Raw genomic sequence first — 19,077 nt, 5'->3', positions numbered from 1 at the left:
TTTATGGGGTCAAAAAAGGTGATTACGGGCCGTATTTTCATGAACCTAATAATGCCAAGCACATCAGAGGCGCGCCCAGCACACCTTTGGTATTTTCCAGATGTGCACTGCGAGGCCATGGCTCACTTGGATATGGAGAGGGATCAAAAATAATTAATTGTCATACATTATAGGTGGGCATGTTAGAGGTTGTTACAATACTACCTTTACTACCTTTATCCACTTTACCACAGGGCTTTCTCCATCATGACACACTGATAGTTTAGGAATCCTGTGGAGAACTTTCCTCAGAGGAAATCTGTTGCTGTTGTAAAAAGTTTCAAATATGATTACAGCAGCTAATGTATGTTGAGCAGAGCAGACCATAACTCTTTGTAAGTGGAATTCACTTTTCTAGACACCTTAATGATCCAGTAATCACCATTGTTTCCATTCACAATAGTTTGCCGTTTTACTTGGCATCACAATGACCCACAATCCACAATGCACAATGATCAATAAGGGTTTAAACACAGACTTTCTGAGAGTGATTGGGCTGATGTTTTCAATAGCAAGGATGTTGATAAGGCTTGTAGTCTTTTTAAAGAGCTTTTAATGAGACTAAAATTAAATGGAGAAGAGTGAATTGGATGACTACAGATATTTTAGATCTTATTAGACAACAAGATTTATATTTTAGAAAGTTTCATAAGTAAAAATTGCCTACTGATTATGATAAATATATTCATTTTAGAAATCAAGCCAGATATAAGACATAGAAATCAGAGTCCTACTTTTATGTTGATGCTACTGCTGAAAATTCACATCAGCCCAGAAAATGATGGAGAGTAGGCTACAAAGCAAAATCTGGCAATTTCGGATAATGTTGGCAATACTGGAAGTCATTGAGGATAAAATGTGTTTTGATAAATGGAAGGTTGCTAGGTGATTTTTTATTTACAACTATCGCTGCTAGTCTGGTTGCTAAATTACCATGTGGTTCAGGGAGATATGGCCTATCATTTGTGTTTTCTTTTAACGAGACAAAAATGTTGTTCCTAATGTATTTGAGATCATTTTTGTTTCATCTGAAAGGGTAAAGACGTGTGTGTATCTCCATTACCTTCTATCTGCTCTGAGGCATAGTGCCAGTGCAATTTATAGTTTACTCATATCTTAAAAGTATCTATTAAATTATGTTTTTAAATTCCCATGTGAACTGAAAAAGAGTTAGTGTTGTTCTCCTATTTTAGAAGAATAGTAAAATTAGATATTGGGAATTACAGGCCAGTATCAATTTGAATAACCATGTCTAAGGTGTTTGAACGTCCTGTGTTGGAGTAGGTAGAGTAGTATTTAGTCAGACATAATTATTGTATGAGCTTCAGTTTGGCTTCAGAGCAGCATACTATATTGAATCCTGTCTTATTCATCTGTGTGACTTTATTAGACAAACACTGATGAATGAAAAAGAAGGTTGGCATGATCTTGTCTGTGTCAGACAACTTAAGTTCCAGTTTGCAGAACACAGTTTTTATTGACTGTTTTGTTAAGAAACTTCTGGTTTCAACATTGATACAGAGTCATTTCGATTATGCATGTTCTTCTCCCATTGTGGCACATATATAGATACCAACCAGTCAAGGAAATGACCTCAATGTGTTGCAGGAAAATCGCAGTTCGCAGGTGCACCAGTGCATGTCACACTATGCACCAACACAACAATAGGGCCCTAGGAGTTTCCATGTTTCACAGAATCTGAAAAGTCTGTTGGGGCTCAGTTATAAGCTGTATTTGGAGAAAGTAAAATAGAAGTGAACAGAAGAATGACATCATCTGCAAAGAAATGATATTTCACCTCCATAAATGTCAAAATACAATGAGAATCTGGCTCTGTATTACTGTACACTAATTGTCCCTCTATTATTGATCTAAATTAATTCAATTTAGAAATAATAGACTCATTATTTAAAAACTCCTTGCTATGTTTAGTTTAGGCAACTATAATGAGCACAAAGATAAACGAAGAGGGAGCTATGGAATGACTGCGATGTGTATAACACTCAGAATATGAATGGCACACAAAATCCATGCATGCATATTCCTCTTAACAGGGAAACTCATGGCAAATTGCACAAGCTACATGCAGAGCACATAACATCTGCCATGGTTGCCAAGCTGTACTCTAAAACGGCCCTGCATGAAACCACCAGTGTCTAAACATTCAATTATTCTCCTCCACAAAGAGCTTATAATGAGTATCCACAACTGTAAGTGGAGTATTTATATATCCTCCATGCGTAAGACCCACACAGGGGGGATTATATGATGTGCAACGGTTAAATTCTGGTGAAAGATTAAGGAACCAAGAGTCTGTGCAGAAATACACCTAAGAGCAGTATATCGTGCGGGCGTGGCATGGGAGTGGAAGAAATCGAGGATGGGTTTGGAAGCGAGGTTTGATAGGTGAGAGTAAGATAAACAGAAAAACAGGAAACATCTGTAATGGGTGATGTGATTTGGTATATATAACTTCGCCTATAAAAGATGGATTTGGGTGTGTCTTGTCAGTCTCTTTTTCTGTGCAGAATAAACGGCTCCTTTTCCATAAGTAAGTCTGTGGGTTGTCGTCTTTTGGCACGAATACGACATGGTATAGACAAACCTAAAGAATTATACGACACCCAAAATAAGCTTTGAATATTGCAGTAGTGTGGCTAGAAAATGAATCCACCATTACACTTTGTCACAGAGCACATGGAAGTTATTTGATATTCTGTAATTTCAATCGTTTACCATGTGCAACACACAGAAATATGCCTGACTGTTTTTATTAGTCAGTTTAGTGATTTCTGTTCCCACTGACATCTGCTTACCCCATTGCAAACCTAACACTTTTATATCCACTGAGGGCCAGAACAGTTAGTAAATTAGCTGATACTGACACACACTCAACTATATCCCCAAACTGCACCAAACAATGCACACACACACACACACAATATCCTGCTGTAATTGTTTAACAACTCAAACTAAATATTCAGATTTTAATAACTACACAGATGGCGTGCATGGAGGAACCATGTACCAAACACCAAAGACATCCCGCTCAAATTTCCTTACAAATTATTTTATGTGTGCAGGACTGTTCACCCAGCAGGCAAGTACTTCATAACTGCTGGCGTTGCCCACAGCAAAATCCGAACTGGCCCAGCTGTCACGCTGAGCAAACGGAATCAGGCGCACCTAAAGACATTTCACAAGTCCAGGCTGTTTAACAGAGCCAGACATGTAGCAGCCATCACTCCATAATATCCATTTATTTGTACAGCAAAATGCTAAATTCTTCAGCCCAGCAGTTGCTGCTTGGTTTGCGGCATTCAGAGTTGCTAATCGTGTTAAACACTAGAGAGGACATGAATCGGAAGCTATATAAACAAGCCTTTAAGCATCGGGCTGGAGGCTCAGCAGGCTCATCTCCTTCCATACTGTTAAACCTCTCCATCCTTGAATGTATCTGGGCTGGTGTGGGGGGCCTGGGGCTGCACTGTGGAGGGAGAGCTGTTATCTCTCCTTAAAAAAAAAAAAAAAAAAAAATGTGGAAACAAAAACATAAAAACAAAAATGTCACAAGAGAGAGCAGCAGTGTTCAACCCTAAGAAATACCTTTCTTAGTTAGCAGCCCAGGAGGATTTACTCAAGGTTGTTTTGGCACCCATTACAAACCAAATGAAAAGTATCGTGAACATCTACAACTAAAACACACTTTTTGTGACTTTGCTATGTCAAGTCTGTTCTAGGTGGAATCTACTAATGCTTATATGTTCCTAGTGTACATACAGGAAGAAGCATGATAGCCAATGCCTTACCCTGTAGTAGTCACTGCTGTAGATGTCCCTGGACATGCCAAAGTCTCCAATCTTGACCAGAAGGCCATTGCCCACCAAGCAATTGCGGGTTGCCAGATCTCTGTGGACAAAGTGCTGGGAGCCCAGGTAGACCATGCCCGAGGCAATCTGAGTGGCGATGTGAAGCATCTGGGAAAGACCCAGCTCTCCGTTGGACTGCAGCGGCTGGCCGTCTACCAGGATCATGGCGTCTGGGCCATGGGCTCTGAATTAAAAAGAATAATGTAAACATTATTGATCTGACAAAGTGATATTGATAGTCTTGATGAGGAACCTGCAATGGCTTTTCGGCATATCTGACTCTAACCTGACTGCCCCTTTTAACAAGTAACCTCAAGCTCCTTACATTACTAATAAACCCTTATCCAGACATTTAGGGTAATCAACACAATAAAGAGAGGCTGTTTGAAATATTAATAAATTTCCATATAACCCGCAAGCACTCATGCAGCTTTAATTGCATCAATAACCTGCTACATTAAGTATCTGCACTGTTGTTATTAATTTTGTCACTTTGTGGCTTCAGAGCAGGTTTTGCTACATTTTCATGTATTCCAGCTTGTCAGGAGTTATCACCAAGGGAATTTCATCAAGGTACTGTAATTTGTACATTTAACAGTACAAGTTGACTACAGGTCAAGAGCTCTTTCCCCACTTTGCATTTCTGGATGTGGATGAAGAACTCATTCCCTGTCAGAAGTTCCTGCTGTTCTCATCACCTTCTAGTCACTGTGATTTCAGACCAGGCACCATGTTGGGAGGACTGGCTACAGCTCCCTCACTCTCTCTCTCTCTCTCGGTCTCGCAGGCTTTCTATCTTCTTCCATTTCTCTGTTTTAGTTCAATTCAGTGATCTTTGCAGTAAGTGTGCAGATCCACTGTAGGGGGATTAGCAGTTCTCTTCCTTAGAGTGTCACTTTTTGTGTCACTAGTTTTATTTTACTTCACAGACATCTAGTAGTGGCTGAATGAGTGCAAGCTTTCCTCCATTTATCTAAAGGTTGATCTGGACCTGCACATAAGATCCCCTATTCATTCCCATTGATTCCATACACATTGTATCTGTTAAATGTGACCAACAGGACCAACAGACCAAAAATCAGCTACGTCTTGCACCTTGCATGAAAGAATTTCATCATTCGCGACATTGCCTTTCATTTCAAGAATGATTTCCCAACAGAAAGTCTTCATGCACTCTTGAATCCACACACATGCACGCACTCACATTCAATCGTAACATGTCATCTTTTCAACTAGTGCTCAAACTTCAAAAATAAGATAGACCACACACACACACACACACACTGCTTGCTGTCAGCGCACTTGACATATCACACTTCTATCCCAGACTCCTCCTGTGCACACTGAAATCAACTCCAGTAAAGATTCCCATTACTCGCTGTATGCATCGTGTCGCTTTTGTTGAGGCTTATCAGAGGTCACTTCCCTCGGTACAGTCTGACATTATGGAACAAAAGCAGTAAAGCACTCACATTTGCTAAACTGCTAAAACTGTGTAGTTGGATGAGTATTGTACCAGCAGCATGAATCTGACGCACTGTGAACAGAAAAGTTTTTTGGACTCACTTTAGGTGTCTTACATAAGTTTAGCATGAGTCGATGGAAACTTCCATTTAAAAGCCGAAACAGTACCCGAAGTGAAAACACCCCTAGCAGCACATGTTTCTACTGGCTGCTCATAATATAATTTTTTCTCTCACTCAGCCAGGACAAATCTGGTATATTACGCTTAAATTGACTTTACCCTCAGGGAAAAACTGACCTGAGGAATTTGTTGAGGTCTCCATGCTTCATGTATTCAAACACCATGATGAGAGGGTCTCCATCTACGCACACTCCGTAAAATTTAACGATGTGGTCGTGCTGCAGGTTGGTCAGAAGCTCAGCCTCCCTCTGGAAGTCCTTTCTTGCTGACAGGTTGGGATCTTTCAGTGTCTGAAAGGGAAAGTCACATGTGTAAGGTTGAATTCACATCAAATCAGGCGTTGCAGCGAAAATGCCAGCCCTCCCATCCATTTGAATGGGGGTAGTACATTTAGACTGCGGGAGTGGTGGCCGCAGGGGTGCCGCAGTAGCCTGCAGCAAGAAAGTTCAACCTAAATCAACTTTTGGAAAAACTCAACAACGTCATGCTGCGGTCATCAGACAGATCAGAGCTGTGCAACCCTGCAGTACAACCCTGCATTGAGGGACTACAAAGATGTCACTAGGAAGAAGGGTGGACATTTCTCCCTGTTTCATAATGTTAAAAGTAAAGTTAGGCTCTTTGCTGTCGGCTTCCCGAAAAATACAAAAGAAAAAGAGAGAGAGAGAGAGCAGCAGTGGTTAAGCAAGCTAGAGAGTGAACGAAGAGAGCGGTAGCGAGAAGACCGGTGAATGAGAGAAATAAAACGTTATTTTCGGATTGTTTCACGGTGGTTACAAATAAAAAACGCCCACATCTCCACACACCTCCGCACAGCCCTGTGGAAGTGCGCCACAAAGCCTGATTTGATGTGAATGCAGACTAAAAGCTTGTTGGGGCACTCTTAATGAGCTGTTCCTGTCCAAAGGCTCAGAAAATGCAGCCTCCTATTGTCTGACTTTGGAAGAAACAGCCAGTATATCCTTTGAAGCCCTAAGTATCTTACAATCCATTGTGCCAGTCGGTTGTTTGATGGTTAAACCTGTGATTCCGTTATTTATGAAAGCCAGGCATAAATGGCAGTGATGTTAACATTAAGATTTGTACATTAATGGTTAGCTATTCATTCATAAATAGCCACCAAGGTTTACCACTTTGGTGGCTATGTGAGAGCAATTTCCTGGATATTTAATGTTTTACTTTACAAGTTAACTTTGAACAAAACATTAGTTTTGGTCTCTGTGAGGCTCAAGATCAAACCTTTGTCTGCAACTCTGACTGTTTCAGTCTAGACTTCCTGAATATCCAAGAACACATCTTTGTAAGTCGAGTCCTTCATGGTGTCTGGCTCCTGAATTATGCTGCATAGCCTGACATCTTTTCTCATTTACCACTCTCCCTCTTATGCTAACTTATGTACCAGGCTCTTTTTTCTTTCTCCTACTTTCTTCTGTAATCTAATTAGTGCCCCCCCCACCCCCCCCAACCCACCATCCACCCCTTTCATGCCCAAATGTGTTCTCCCTTTTGTCACTGCTCTTTGTCACTCTGTTGATTAGCTTTTTGCCCACTTTCCCTTCCATCCCCACCACCAGCACCAAGACTCCACGGAAACAGGGACGATAATGAATCACTAAATCAGTGCTGTTTAGTTACTGCGTTCTCCTGATAGTCTGAGGTAAACACAACACTGAGTCACCACCAAATTCTGTTGTATTTCTGTGAAAATGTAAACTAGTCTGCCCTGCCCTGACTGAACTCCATGTTCTCTATTATTTAGTATACACAGTAGGTGGATATGCATTATATACTTGTATATCCACTTCATAATCTTGTGCATGGTTTTTAGGCCAGTAATCTCTACCGGGAATGTGCCGGTGCAGTTGGCTGCAGCTTTGCAACAACTGTACACAACATATGTTGGTGTGATTGGGAATAGGATCAAGCAGGGAGTAACTTGAACTACTTTGAAGAGGAGTACACGTGAATTATCAAATCTGGATGGGATGTCAGGAGAAGCCTTATTGTCACCTCTACTGGAGGAAAAAAAAGAACTCTTGACACTTCCTCAGCCATAGGAAAATACAGCAATATGATTCTCCTGGGGCCTGTACTATTAAGTAAGTTCAACTTATTCCGGATATCTTTACATCAGCTGGCTATTGAGCCTAACATTGGCCATCCAGATAACCAGAACTACAAAGTTGTCAACTAGTTCAGTCAGCTCTGGGTTGTCCTACCTGGCTAGAAGGGCGTTCATGTGAAAGAGACAGGGTTGTTAATTACAAGTGACATCATCAGCACCATTTAAATACATCAAATGATATGAAATGAAATCGTGATACCAAGTACCTGTAGATAAACCCTGTTTTTGGGGACAGCAAAAAGTCATATTCAACAAAGTGAAACGTAAACGACAGCCTGTGATTACACAACATCAGAAGAAGATGTAGAAACACGAGAAATTATTTCCAAATATTACAAGTAGGCCAATGCTTAAAATACATGTATGACTATATATGGCTGAAGTATAGAGTAGTATAGCATATTTTTTGCTATTTATTTGGATGAAGAAACCATCTTAATATGTCACATAAAAAACTTAAAGTAATCCCAGACTGTTTCTGTTACTGAAGCAAAGAGTGGAAAAGTAGTTAAAGACCGATGAGGTCTGTCTGACCCAAATGTTGCATTTATAATCATGGGAGCCAATTAACAGTGTGTGGATTATTTTTCTAATATAAGACATTTCGTTTTTCTTTCCAATTATCATCACACAGTTCTCTCACTTTATTCTGAGCGGCAGTGATGGAACCAGAGTGTAAAATCATCCAAACTGTCAGCTGTCACTCTGGGGATAAAATCAACTTTGCACAATTAAGATGCAGCTAAAATCTTCATTATATGTTTAGTGTCATAAACAATCTCTGTTTGTTAGAAGGTCTGTTTGAAGTGGAAACAGAAAGCCTGGGGCAACAGACTGTTTCATCTAACCCAAAAAATATGTATACACTGATCTTTTTTACTATACTAAGGACTGTTGTCCATGTCAGGATCCTGTAGGAATGACAACTCATTTTTCCCCCAGTGATTAGCTAGTTAGCTGTTCAGCATAACTTTACATGGTGACGTACCCCTGTAAGAAGTGAACCACTGTCATAATGATGAAAACCAAGGGTTAAACCTGAAGGTACCTGGCTAACCCCAAATCCTGCTTCATAGTATAGGCCTCAGATCTCCTTAATTGTCCTTGAGTCCTGCTTTTCTAGCCTGCTGCTGAAGTTGTTACAGATGCAAAGACCTTGAGATGTAAATACATTTACTTATATGTTTTCCTCTTGCAGTGAAGTGCTGGAAGTGGTTAAGATGTACAGCAGAGTAGGAAAAATGCCCATAAAATTCTATTACAAAATCAAACCACACTCTTAAGGAAATGTTTCTTGTCTGGGCATCCCTCCAAAACAATACCTTCAAGTGCTTGACTACAATAAACTGAAGGAAAACGCTGCAATGAATTTTCCCTTTGTTGACCTTTAAGTGTATTCAGAGAGCCTCTTCCTTCATGTTCAGATTAAAATGTGCATTGCATTGTGTTTTAAAAATAAAGAGCTTACTTTAAAGGAGGAAACATTCCTTTTTGATAACCCAGTAATATTAACAATAGAAAGTGACAGGCACTAGATCTGAGGTTACTAATAGGCGGACCACGAATAGGGGTCCACATCCAGATGGCATCTTTTCTGGACCTGGACCTATAAATGATAAATTATTGAGAATTATTAAATATTGACGGAGCCTTTCTATTTTAACCGGCGCAGCTTTTCTAGCCTTTACAGCACTGCTTTACCAGCCCAGGAAACTCACAGACCAACTGCATTCATTGTAAATAATCTGCCATGATGCTACTCAGCCAATCAAATCTGTGCATTCCAATAAGCACACAGGGGAGAGACGAGACAAGAGACTGTCAAGACGGAGAAATAAGTGACTGAGAAAAGTAATTTCACATGGCGTGCTCTAAAAAGAGAAAAGTCGGCAGTGAAAACAGAGCTTTTAATCAAGAATGGACGCTTACATGTTCATTCTTCCCACAGGCAGCTCAAAACCAGTATGTCTCATATGTTCTGAGACTGTGGCGACTGTGAAGTGCCACTATGAGACAAAACACAAATCTTTTGAGCAAACATACCCACTCTAATCCGAACTGAGGGCACAGCAAATAAACAATTTAAGAGCCAAATATGATCGATCCAGCAGAATCCGAACACATTTCAGATTTAAAATCCTGGCAGGACAAGTTAGAGCTCACTCCTCTCAGTGAACAAGAGAAAGTGGAGGAGTGGGATATAAGGTGGTGTTAATGTGTTCCATTTTTAAGATGTGTCGAGCTTGTTCATTATAAAATTAGTTGACACTGTTAAGATGTGAAGTGGAGTTTACAAAAAATACAAAAAAGAGGAAACTCAAACTACACATTTTTTGAAAACTAAGCACTTTATTTTAAAATGCACATTTTTCAAAAGCTCTCTGTTTGACATTGTTCTGTCCAAGTCTGGCTCTATGTCCCTCCACCAGTCCACCAAATACTCTTTGACATTTTCCCTGTTTGTTGAGCTGGACTAAGCGGCAGTAGGCCCCTGAAGATTGAACTGAAGTTTGCTTTCGCACTAGCCGTTTTCTTAAGAAAATACAACTACGCCCTGTTGCTTGCTACACACTGACCCTCGTAGAAATTAGGTGCGAATGACGAATGAAATTTTTCTTTCAGGCCTATATTTGTTGTTACATGCAGCATTAATATGCAGGTTAATTAACAAAGAGTTGTTCTTCACTTCCTGCTACTCCTGCGTCCTACATTAGGGTTCATCTCCTGCTGCTTCCTGACACTGTTATTATATGTATATGTGTATGTAATATTTTTAAATGTAGAGTATTATTATTAGCATGCTCATTATCTATAATCCCTACCATGTAAAGACTAAATATCTTTGAACTAATATTGACTTTCTTTATTAAATACAGACATTGATACAACTACTAGGCTATTTCAATATAGGTGGCACTCAATCATAATGTAAGTTAGACATTATGATGTTCTGCACCTTTTACGTGAAGAAATGTTCTCTAACCGGACCACGTTGAATTTCAATTGAATACCTGTGCACTATATCATCATTTTCATCTGTATCTCTTCCACTAACTTCTGCTGTCAAGGTCAAGGTGCTTTTCTGACTGCAATTTTATCCATGATAGGACTGCTGAATCTGCAACCTTTTATTCAGTATCACCCTGCTTCACATTCATGCACTTCCTCATATTCACTGTGGGAGCTGCCAGGCACAACTTAATGTTGAGCACTGTGAAGGCTTTGAGAGTCGTCACACAGGGGAAATGGTTCTAAATGCTTTAGCGTTCTTCAAAGAGTACTGAACCGATTCAGCATGGCGCTCCTATAACATTGTTGGACTTACAATGGATGAAGGACAAAAAAGTATACAAATCAATCGATCAGAAACAGAGATATCATCCTATTTAAAAGCCTATACCGCAATGCAACTCAATGCACAATGAAAAGTTTTGTTGGAGATGTGGGCGTGTTATGCAAGTTGTAGCTAATGTAGCCTCGAGCTGCTGAGATGAGGAGCAGGTCTGGTAACCCCACTTATTTCTAACTCCACACCCCCAGATGTTTTTCTTTTCTTTTGAGGCTTGTAGTTCTCAGCCCAAACCGTTGCCGCCTCAAGTAAAGTCGCTTGATTTATCCAATTTGCACAGCTTTCTCTGGAAACAAAAGGCTTTATACAACTTTTTCAGAAGACTGAGATGTGTAGATGTTGGAATCCATCTTTAAAACAAAGCATCAAGTTCACTGGAGAAATAGCATTACTTTTTACATCTGAGAAGCACTCACAAAATTCCTTTTGGCCATAACTACTGGTCCCTTCGTGCATATGAGGACAAGTTCTAGATAGACAGAGATAGCTGGGGCACCCAGAGCCAGATGGGAGAGCCTTCACCCAGAAAAAACTAGTAAATGTCAATTTTGATCATTGATATCACTGACAAACATAACATGACAGTGATTCAACCTTGCATGAAAAGAGAGAGATATCCCGAGGTCCACAAATGACCCTTGAGTTATGTTTTCCCTTACTGTAATTTAAAGGAATAGCTTGACATTTTAGGAAATGTTCCAATCTGAGTTATATGAGAAGACTGATACCACTCTCTGACGGTGAATATGTAGCTGGAGCCAATAGTTGGTTAGCTTAGTATAAAGATGGGAAACGGGGAAACTTTTGAAAAAAGCGAGAATGACAATTTCTTCTCTGCTGCTGGACGAGAAACTGTCCAGAACATAATCCCTCAAAACAGTAAATTGTCATTTCTTTACACTTTTTTTGTGCAGATTAAACAAAAGAGATATAATGTGTTACCTAGTGAGCTATAAAGGTTCTGGTGAGCTGAGTTTTAACCCTACAGAGTGAGGGTAGTTGTTTCCCCCCTGCATCAAATCTTTATGCTAAGCCAAGCTAACCATCTGCTGGAAGTAGCTTTGTGTATACTGTACAATTATGAGTGATATTGATCTTCTCATCTAACTCTCAAAAAACTATACCAAAAACTTTACCTTAATGATGCTGTTTTAACACACACACACACACACACACACACACACACACACACACACACACACACACACACACACACACACACACACACACACACACACACACACACACATACACACACACACACACACACACACACACACACACACACACACACACACACACACACACACACACACACACACAGTGATGTACCTTGACAGCCACCAGCATCTTGTCCTTGGTGGGACTGAGGTTGTAACACTCTGCCAGGAAGACTTTACCAAACGCTCCTTCACCCAACTCCCTTTTCAGGATGATGTCTCTCCGCTTTATGTGCTGGACAACTAAAACACAGACAGGGAGGGAGAGAAAAGAGAGAGAGGGAGATAGTGATAAGTAATTGTTTAGAACCTTTCAGGGGATATTATGCTTTAGCACATGAAACCATTCTATATGTGCGGCAGATAAGAATTTAAAAATAATTTACATTTTTTAGAAACATCATTTCATTGGTTACAGAGTTATGCAACTGTATTCCTCATATTCCATTTGCATAACACATAATTGCACTGTTATTTCAGCTATGTTGCTAAAGTTATTACTGTGAGGAATATGCAGCCAGAGTGTAAATAGTCGGAAAGGTAATGCAGGTTCCTGTCTGGGTTAATTGTGCATCGATCTATTGGTAATGACTTAGGGCTCCAGTAGGGGGAATAGTAAACATTTGATTGTATGATCTGGAGGGACAAACTCTCAATAAGGTTAGGTTAAGGTAAAGGTTAGTGTACAAATCTCGCAAGAGTTTCTAAAATCATCCCTTCGGCCCATCCGATATAGCACCAACCTCTCACCTCACTGTTTGCCCTGTTTAAGGACACAACATCTTATATCTTGTCATAATCTCAAAAACATGGCAACAAACACAAAAGAGGAAAATATAGGCAAAAAGGAGAGAATATCAAGCAGGGAAAGACTGACTGAGACAGAATGCAATCAAAGAGAAAGACAAAGATACAGTGTAAATTCAGCTGCAGGCTAAGTTTTGCACTGTGGGTGAAGCTACTTTGTAGTATTTGAAATTCTAGTCAAGGTTTCTAAATATACAGTGCCAAATATGTCATACTACATTATAAGGAAGTGTTTAAAAATGATGCACAATACATCTGAAATCCTTTGTGTAATGTAATGGTGAATACTATTTAAAAAAATCCCCCCAAAAACATCTTAAATATTTATCTCAATATGTATGTGATTCAGTGGAGCTCTGAACAAAGCTGTTACCAAATATGAGATGTTGTCACACTGTGTAAAAATATGTTTTATCTGACTTTGAGGGTACTTAAGAGAGAATACTGGGAACATCAGGGTTCAAGTGCTTTTAAATCTCCAAAGCACAAATAAACCGGGAGATGACACTGGACCTGCTGAGCTGTAAATCTCTTCTCTGGATTTCTTGGTTTTACTGTTTGCATTAAAACAACACAAGGGGACATTTTCTAATGAGAGCAGAATTGTTAAAGGCCCTCCTGCATGAAAGCATGGTGAGGATAATGATACCCCTCTCACACACACACACACACACACACACACACACACACACACACACACACACACACACACACACACACACACACACACACACACACACACACACACACACACACACACACACACACACACCTAATAACTCATTCTGACAGGATTATTTGGAGCTGAATGACACTAAAGTTTGTCTACTGTTGGGATGTTGTAACATTAGACCCTTTTTCTTCCCTCTTTTGATTACTTAGAATGTTTGTGTCAAGAAACTAAGCTTAATCTTATCCCAACATTGATTAGTCAAGCAGTACTGATAAGTCTAGAAAGTTGACTAACTCATGAGATTAAGAAGTGAAATACTAGAGAGAGAGAGAGAGAGAGAGGCTGGCGTTAGAGAAGAGTGAGAGCTGGGGAGGTGTAGGAGTTGTTGACTTGTCAATGCTGAATAAAACATGACAGCTTGGAGGTTTACCATGAGAACTACACTGAATCTATCAGTGTGCACACACTTCTACACAGTTTTTCATAAGTAGTTTCCATCAGTACAAGAAGAGATGGAAACAGATGATCTGCTGTGGCGACCCCTATTGGAAGCAATCGGAAGAAAAATAAATAATTTCCAACAACACATACAATTATTATTATAACTAAGCTTCAGGACCAAGACCACGTCCCTCTTTCTCACTAAATTCAATCACTAACTGCTAATTCAATCACCTGCGCTTACCTACATAGGCAAGTCTAACCCCTTTTTCTCCTTGGTCGCAGTTCTCATGACCCACCCCCAAACCATGTTCCTCTCCTCTCTCCCCCCTCTCAATGGGCGGTTCAATTGTTCACACTTTTGCCTCACAGCAAGATGGTCCTGGGCTCCAACATCTGCCACCCCAGATCCTGTCTGTGTGGAGTTTTCATGTTCTCGCTGTGTTTGTGTGGGTTTCCGTTGAGTACTCCGGTTTCCTCCCACCCGTCAAAAATATGTGTGTTAGTGTTAATACTTTCATCTAAGTTCCTCTTCTTCCTCTTCTTCTTCTTCTTCTATTTTAGGAAGCAGAAAGCACATCAATACATGCCACCCACCCTGAGTCTCGACACCCAGGTTCCTCCAGCCCCATCACAACTCCATTCTGCCCCTCTTCATCCCCATGTCATCAATCCCCTTCATCCTTCTCCTTGAAACCAATCACCCCACCGTACACGACCCCGACCAACCTCCGTCTCTCGTTTATCCCCCGGCAATCGACCCCCTTCATCACTTTCATCAACCTCCAATCATGCCACCATACACAATCCTCATCCAATCATTCCCACACCCTCTCACTAATCCAAATAAAACTACTTTTATACTGTATGAATAGTGTGGTCTTTGATCTCTGCTTTGACATTTGAATGAAATGAAGCTAGCTTAATTACAGGAAACTATTTTACTGCTCAGGAATCAAACCAATGTTATGAAATATGAAAATAATAATAAATTAGAAGTGTCAGTATTTGGAAACCTTGGAAATTGAATTAAATTCTAAAGGATGTGATCCGTTTCAAACGTTTGCTGAACCATAATGACTTAAAGAGCACAATGGCAACAATTTAAATACGTCATAAATGTATTAATGCCTCTGGACAGATTATCAAGTGTAATCTTACCAATGTCTTTATGAATGTATGATTTTCACTGGAAGGTTTTCTGTGCCAGAGTCCACAACATTGACAATACATGAATGGGGTACCGTGAGATAATAAAAATGAATTATTAAATCTCATGGAAAATGAAGCTCAATCTATTGGTTTTATGAAGCACAGTCATTATTTGAAAGTTGCATCACAAATTCAAGGATCAGTGTTCTTTATTTTATCTCAAGAAAAGGTGTTACACTTTTATATTGGCAGGTATTGACTGAATGTCCTTGGGAAATGTTTTTTTTTTTTTTTTAAATGTATTTTTTCCAGTTTCATAAAGCTCTTGACTTTAGGCCACGACGCTGCTAAGGCATATTTCTACAACATCTTGTTAGCCAAGTCAAAAACATTCTTGATTAACAAGTAAACTTCTTGAATCTTTATCCATCCTCCATCTGTGAATTCTTTGTATTATTTATAACACACTTGGTGGTTATATATGTGATAAAAAAATGAGGACTTACGAACACACAAGACTATATACAACATACTGAGTGAACACAGATGTGACAGCAACTAGAGCTCATCAGCTGTTGCATCTGTTGCCAATTCAAACTGATCAGTAAACCAAAAATAGAGAATTCTGCATGGATAAAGGCACCCTCAAATGTTTTCTAGTTTCTAGTTAATCCTACCAAAATGCATTGTGTTTATCCTCAAGGTCTTACAAATGAATGCATATCATTCCTCAGAAAACATCTGCAAAGCCAGTTTTATTGAAATATTTGTAAATGATGCATTGTTTACATCCATGTTTGCCTGCTAGCAGTCATCTTCTTCACTGAGTTTCTTGGTGTATCGCTACATTTCCCTGCTTGCAGTATAGCATACTGTTGCACTACATTGTACAGCCCACTTATATGTGGCTCCTTGGACCTATGAACGATGCAAACTTAATGGGGACTCTCTTGTAAACTCTGCTCCATGGCGCTAATAATGGTAACTCCAAAACTCCACTACCTTTTATTGGTTCCCACAGTTTTTCACCATTCAAGTTACACTTCCTATTATTGAACACTTTGTACTGCTTCTCATAGAAAATGAATGGGAAGCAGAGGCTTCACCTGACTCATTGTTTGTCATGGCATCACCCAAAAGTAGTTCACCAAATGGAGCAATCTCTGAAATGCTTCCTGAATCATAGACACAGACTACAAGTCGGATCTGACTGATTGTCGTCATTTCTCCAGAATTACCAGACCATCTGGTCATGAACATGTTTAGAAGGTGATTCATAAAAAATGTCACCTGCTGCTTTGGTTTTTCCATCAGACGGTATCTAAACCACTATTTCTGAAATCAGTGGTATTTCACAAATATGAAGAAATGTCCCAGTTTCAAAGTAGATCACAAGTGTCTGCAAGGGTTGGCAGCCAGTTTGCCGGGTGAGAGCCCCACCAGTGACACAAACACATCACTTCTGTCAAAGTCCCATCCTCTAAAAATCTGCTTTCCAAGAGTTGAGAAAAACATCCTTAAGTCGATACACATACATTTAAATTCAAAATGTGTTTTGACAGCATTTTGTGGGTGCAAATGTCTGTGACACTCAGCAGATAGGAACAGTGTAAAATAAATTCTCAACCTTGAGGAGCTTCCAGACTTACCTCACATGTATTCCCCACTGAATCCTACTTCTCTACTATTGTACTTTCTTTGAGAAATATTAAGAAAACATGAAGAAACTTTCTTTTTTATCTCTGACTATGCACCCCTCCATCTTTCATAATCATTCAAAGATCAGTGTTGGCCTTACTGCCGCTTGCCACTGCCAGCTATCGAAGCTTATTCTATTGCTGCACCCGTCATTAAGCCTCTCTACATGAGAAATGCCAAAAATGTAAAAATGTGAAGGTTGTCATCTATCAGCAGGTGTAGGCCGGAGCGTAATATATTTATTTTTCTATCTTTTCTGCAGAAGTTATCATTGGATTGTTATCTTGACTTTTATGTTATTTATTTTCTCCTTTGCAATGAGGTGATGTGATATTTCATATATGGATTTCTTATCTCAAAAAAGTGCAAATAGGACATTTTATCTGTTTTCTCAGGATGTATTTGCTTCTCTTTGACATTGCATATGTGTTAAATAAACTGAAGTACACTAATTTATTAAACTACATTAAAAAGACTAGCCCATTTTCACTGATTACATCCACCTGCGCTAGATGCTAGATTAACTCTTGTTGCACTACTCCAGAACTTGTTTAGAAAAATCCAGTTTTACACTCTTTAAGAACTTGGAAGTGACAAACTGTGGTCTGATGTACTCCAGGAAGCACTTTGGTCAGAAATTTCTGAGTGTGTCTATGCTTAATGTTATTCCGTCAAGTAACTGGTGAGTCAGTCATGTTTTAAAAGCTAAATGGGCTGTTCATCAGGTATCAAAACAATGGTAGTCACTTTTCTGCCTGTAAGACGAAAATCGCTTCCAGTGCAACAACTTTGTCACTAGATTTGGCAGCTCTTCAGATCCATTCAGTAACTTTATTTCCTATCAACACATCTATTGTAACTTACTGATGCAATGAACCACACTGACAGACTCCTGTACATTGCTGACAACAACATAACACTAGGTTATATTGATATACTGTAAGAAGAAGACTGATACTGGTGTCAGCATTTAGCTATGGCACCCAGCGCTTTATAGACTGGTGTAGATTTCAAATGTTTACTTCTCTGTGATTAAACTGCATTTAACAAAAGGCAAAATGTTACTTATCATCACTCTCATCACCCATCACCTTTGTTTCTGAATACTTTGCAATCACTCTGATTAACCAATAATTTCTTCAATATGGGATTAAAATATTTTGAATCATGTGTGACAACAGTCACAATTTCTTCTTCCACTTTTAGCTTGGCCTCATTTTGACTGTAATGATAATACTACTTAAATATGAACAGAACATTGTCATCACAGCCATTAGCCATGTGGGAGCGTGAAGAGATTACAGATTTGTATTACACTGGCCTGGTTTAGTCTAACTGTAAGACAGAAAATTAGCATTTGTACAAATTAAAAGAAAATAGGGAATTCTACAGAGGATGCCAATGTATCCATTAGTAATGCAGCAACATTGAAAACATGTTTAACTTTCTATTTGTACCAGTTGCCCCCTTTTCTTTATATCCTGGGTGCATATATTCCATCTAGGTTTGTTTTATTCAGCTGCTATTAGCCGCTGACCACTGTGTCCTCAGCACTGATGGCAATGAAGGAGCTATTATGGCGCGTGCCGACTGACAGCAGTGAGGACAAGTTACGTTAACCTTCGGTTTCCTCTGCAGGCGGACTCAGGCTGCATCCTGCAGCCTATTTACACATAGTGGCACGCTGAAAAGCCCTGAGATTAAATCTCTATCCCACAGCTCAGCATCATTCATTTGTCCTGGCTCACCTGAGGCCTCGACGGCAGCAAACATTCTCCCTGAAGGCCGAGAGACGACGAAGCACAGAGATTTAGTCAGCTAGTCAGGTCAGACTGCTGGGGGAGCACAGATGTTTGGAGGGCTTTGTTCTGTACCTGTGTGTGTATGTGTGTGCCCATGCATGCGTGTTTGTGTGCATTGCACCACAACTACCTGCCAACTTTCCCCCAGTGTATGTGTTTGTGTGTGTGTGCTTTTGGAGTGTGTTTTTCTCCAACTACCTGCCAACTTTGTGCATTCGTGTGTGTGTTTCTGTCTCACAGGTCTGTGTGTGTGTGTG

At 39.7% G+C, this 19,077-nt stretch overlaps 1 protein-coding gene across 5 annotated transcripts in view; it reads right to left on the bottom strand.

Annotated features, from left to right (window-relative positions):
* The window catches only part of ntrk3b (neurotrophic tyrosine kinase, receptor, type 3b), a 180,625-nt gene that overhangs the window by 14,740 nt on the left and 146,808 nt on the right, over positions 1-19,077 (bottom strand). For all 5 annotated transcript variants that reach the window (XM_062441058.1, XM_062441110.1, XM_062441082.1 and 2 more), the window contains 3 exons: positions 12,360-12,490; positions 5,671-5,843; positions 3,849-4,092 (listed from right to left, as the gene is read on the bottom strand). In XM_062441058.1, the coding sequence (XP_062297042.1) occupies positions 3,849-4,092; positions 5,671-5,843; positions 12,360-12,490 (548 nt within the window). The remainder of the gene's footprint in view (positions 1-3,848; positions 4,093-5,670; positions 5,844-12,359; positions 12,491-19,077) is intronic.

Source organism: Scomber scombrus, chromosome 1, assembly GCF_963691925.1.
Source record: "Scomber scombrus chromosome 1, fScoSco1.1, whole genome shotgun sequence".
In the NCBI taxonomy this organism is placed as follows: Eukaryota; Metazoa; Chordata; class Actinopteri; order Scombriformes; family Scombridae; genus Scomber; species Scomber scombrus.
The sequence above is the reverse complement of the archived record's forward strand: the minus strand, read 5'-3'. Positions and strand labels throughout refer to the sequence as shown.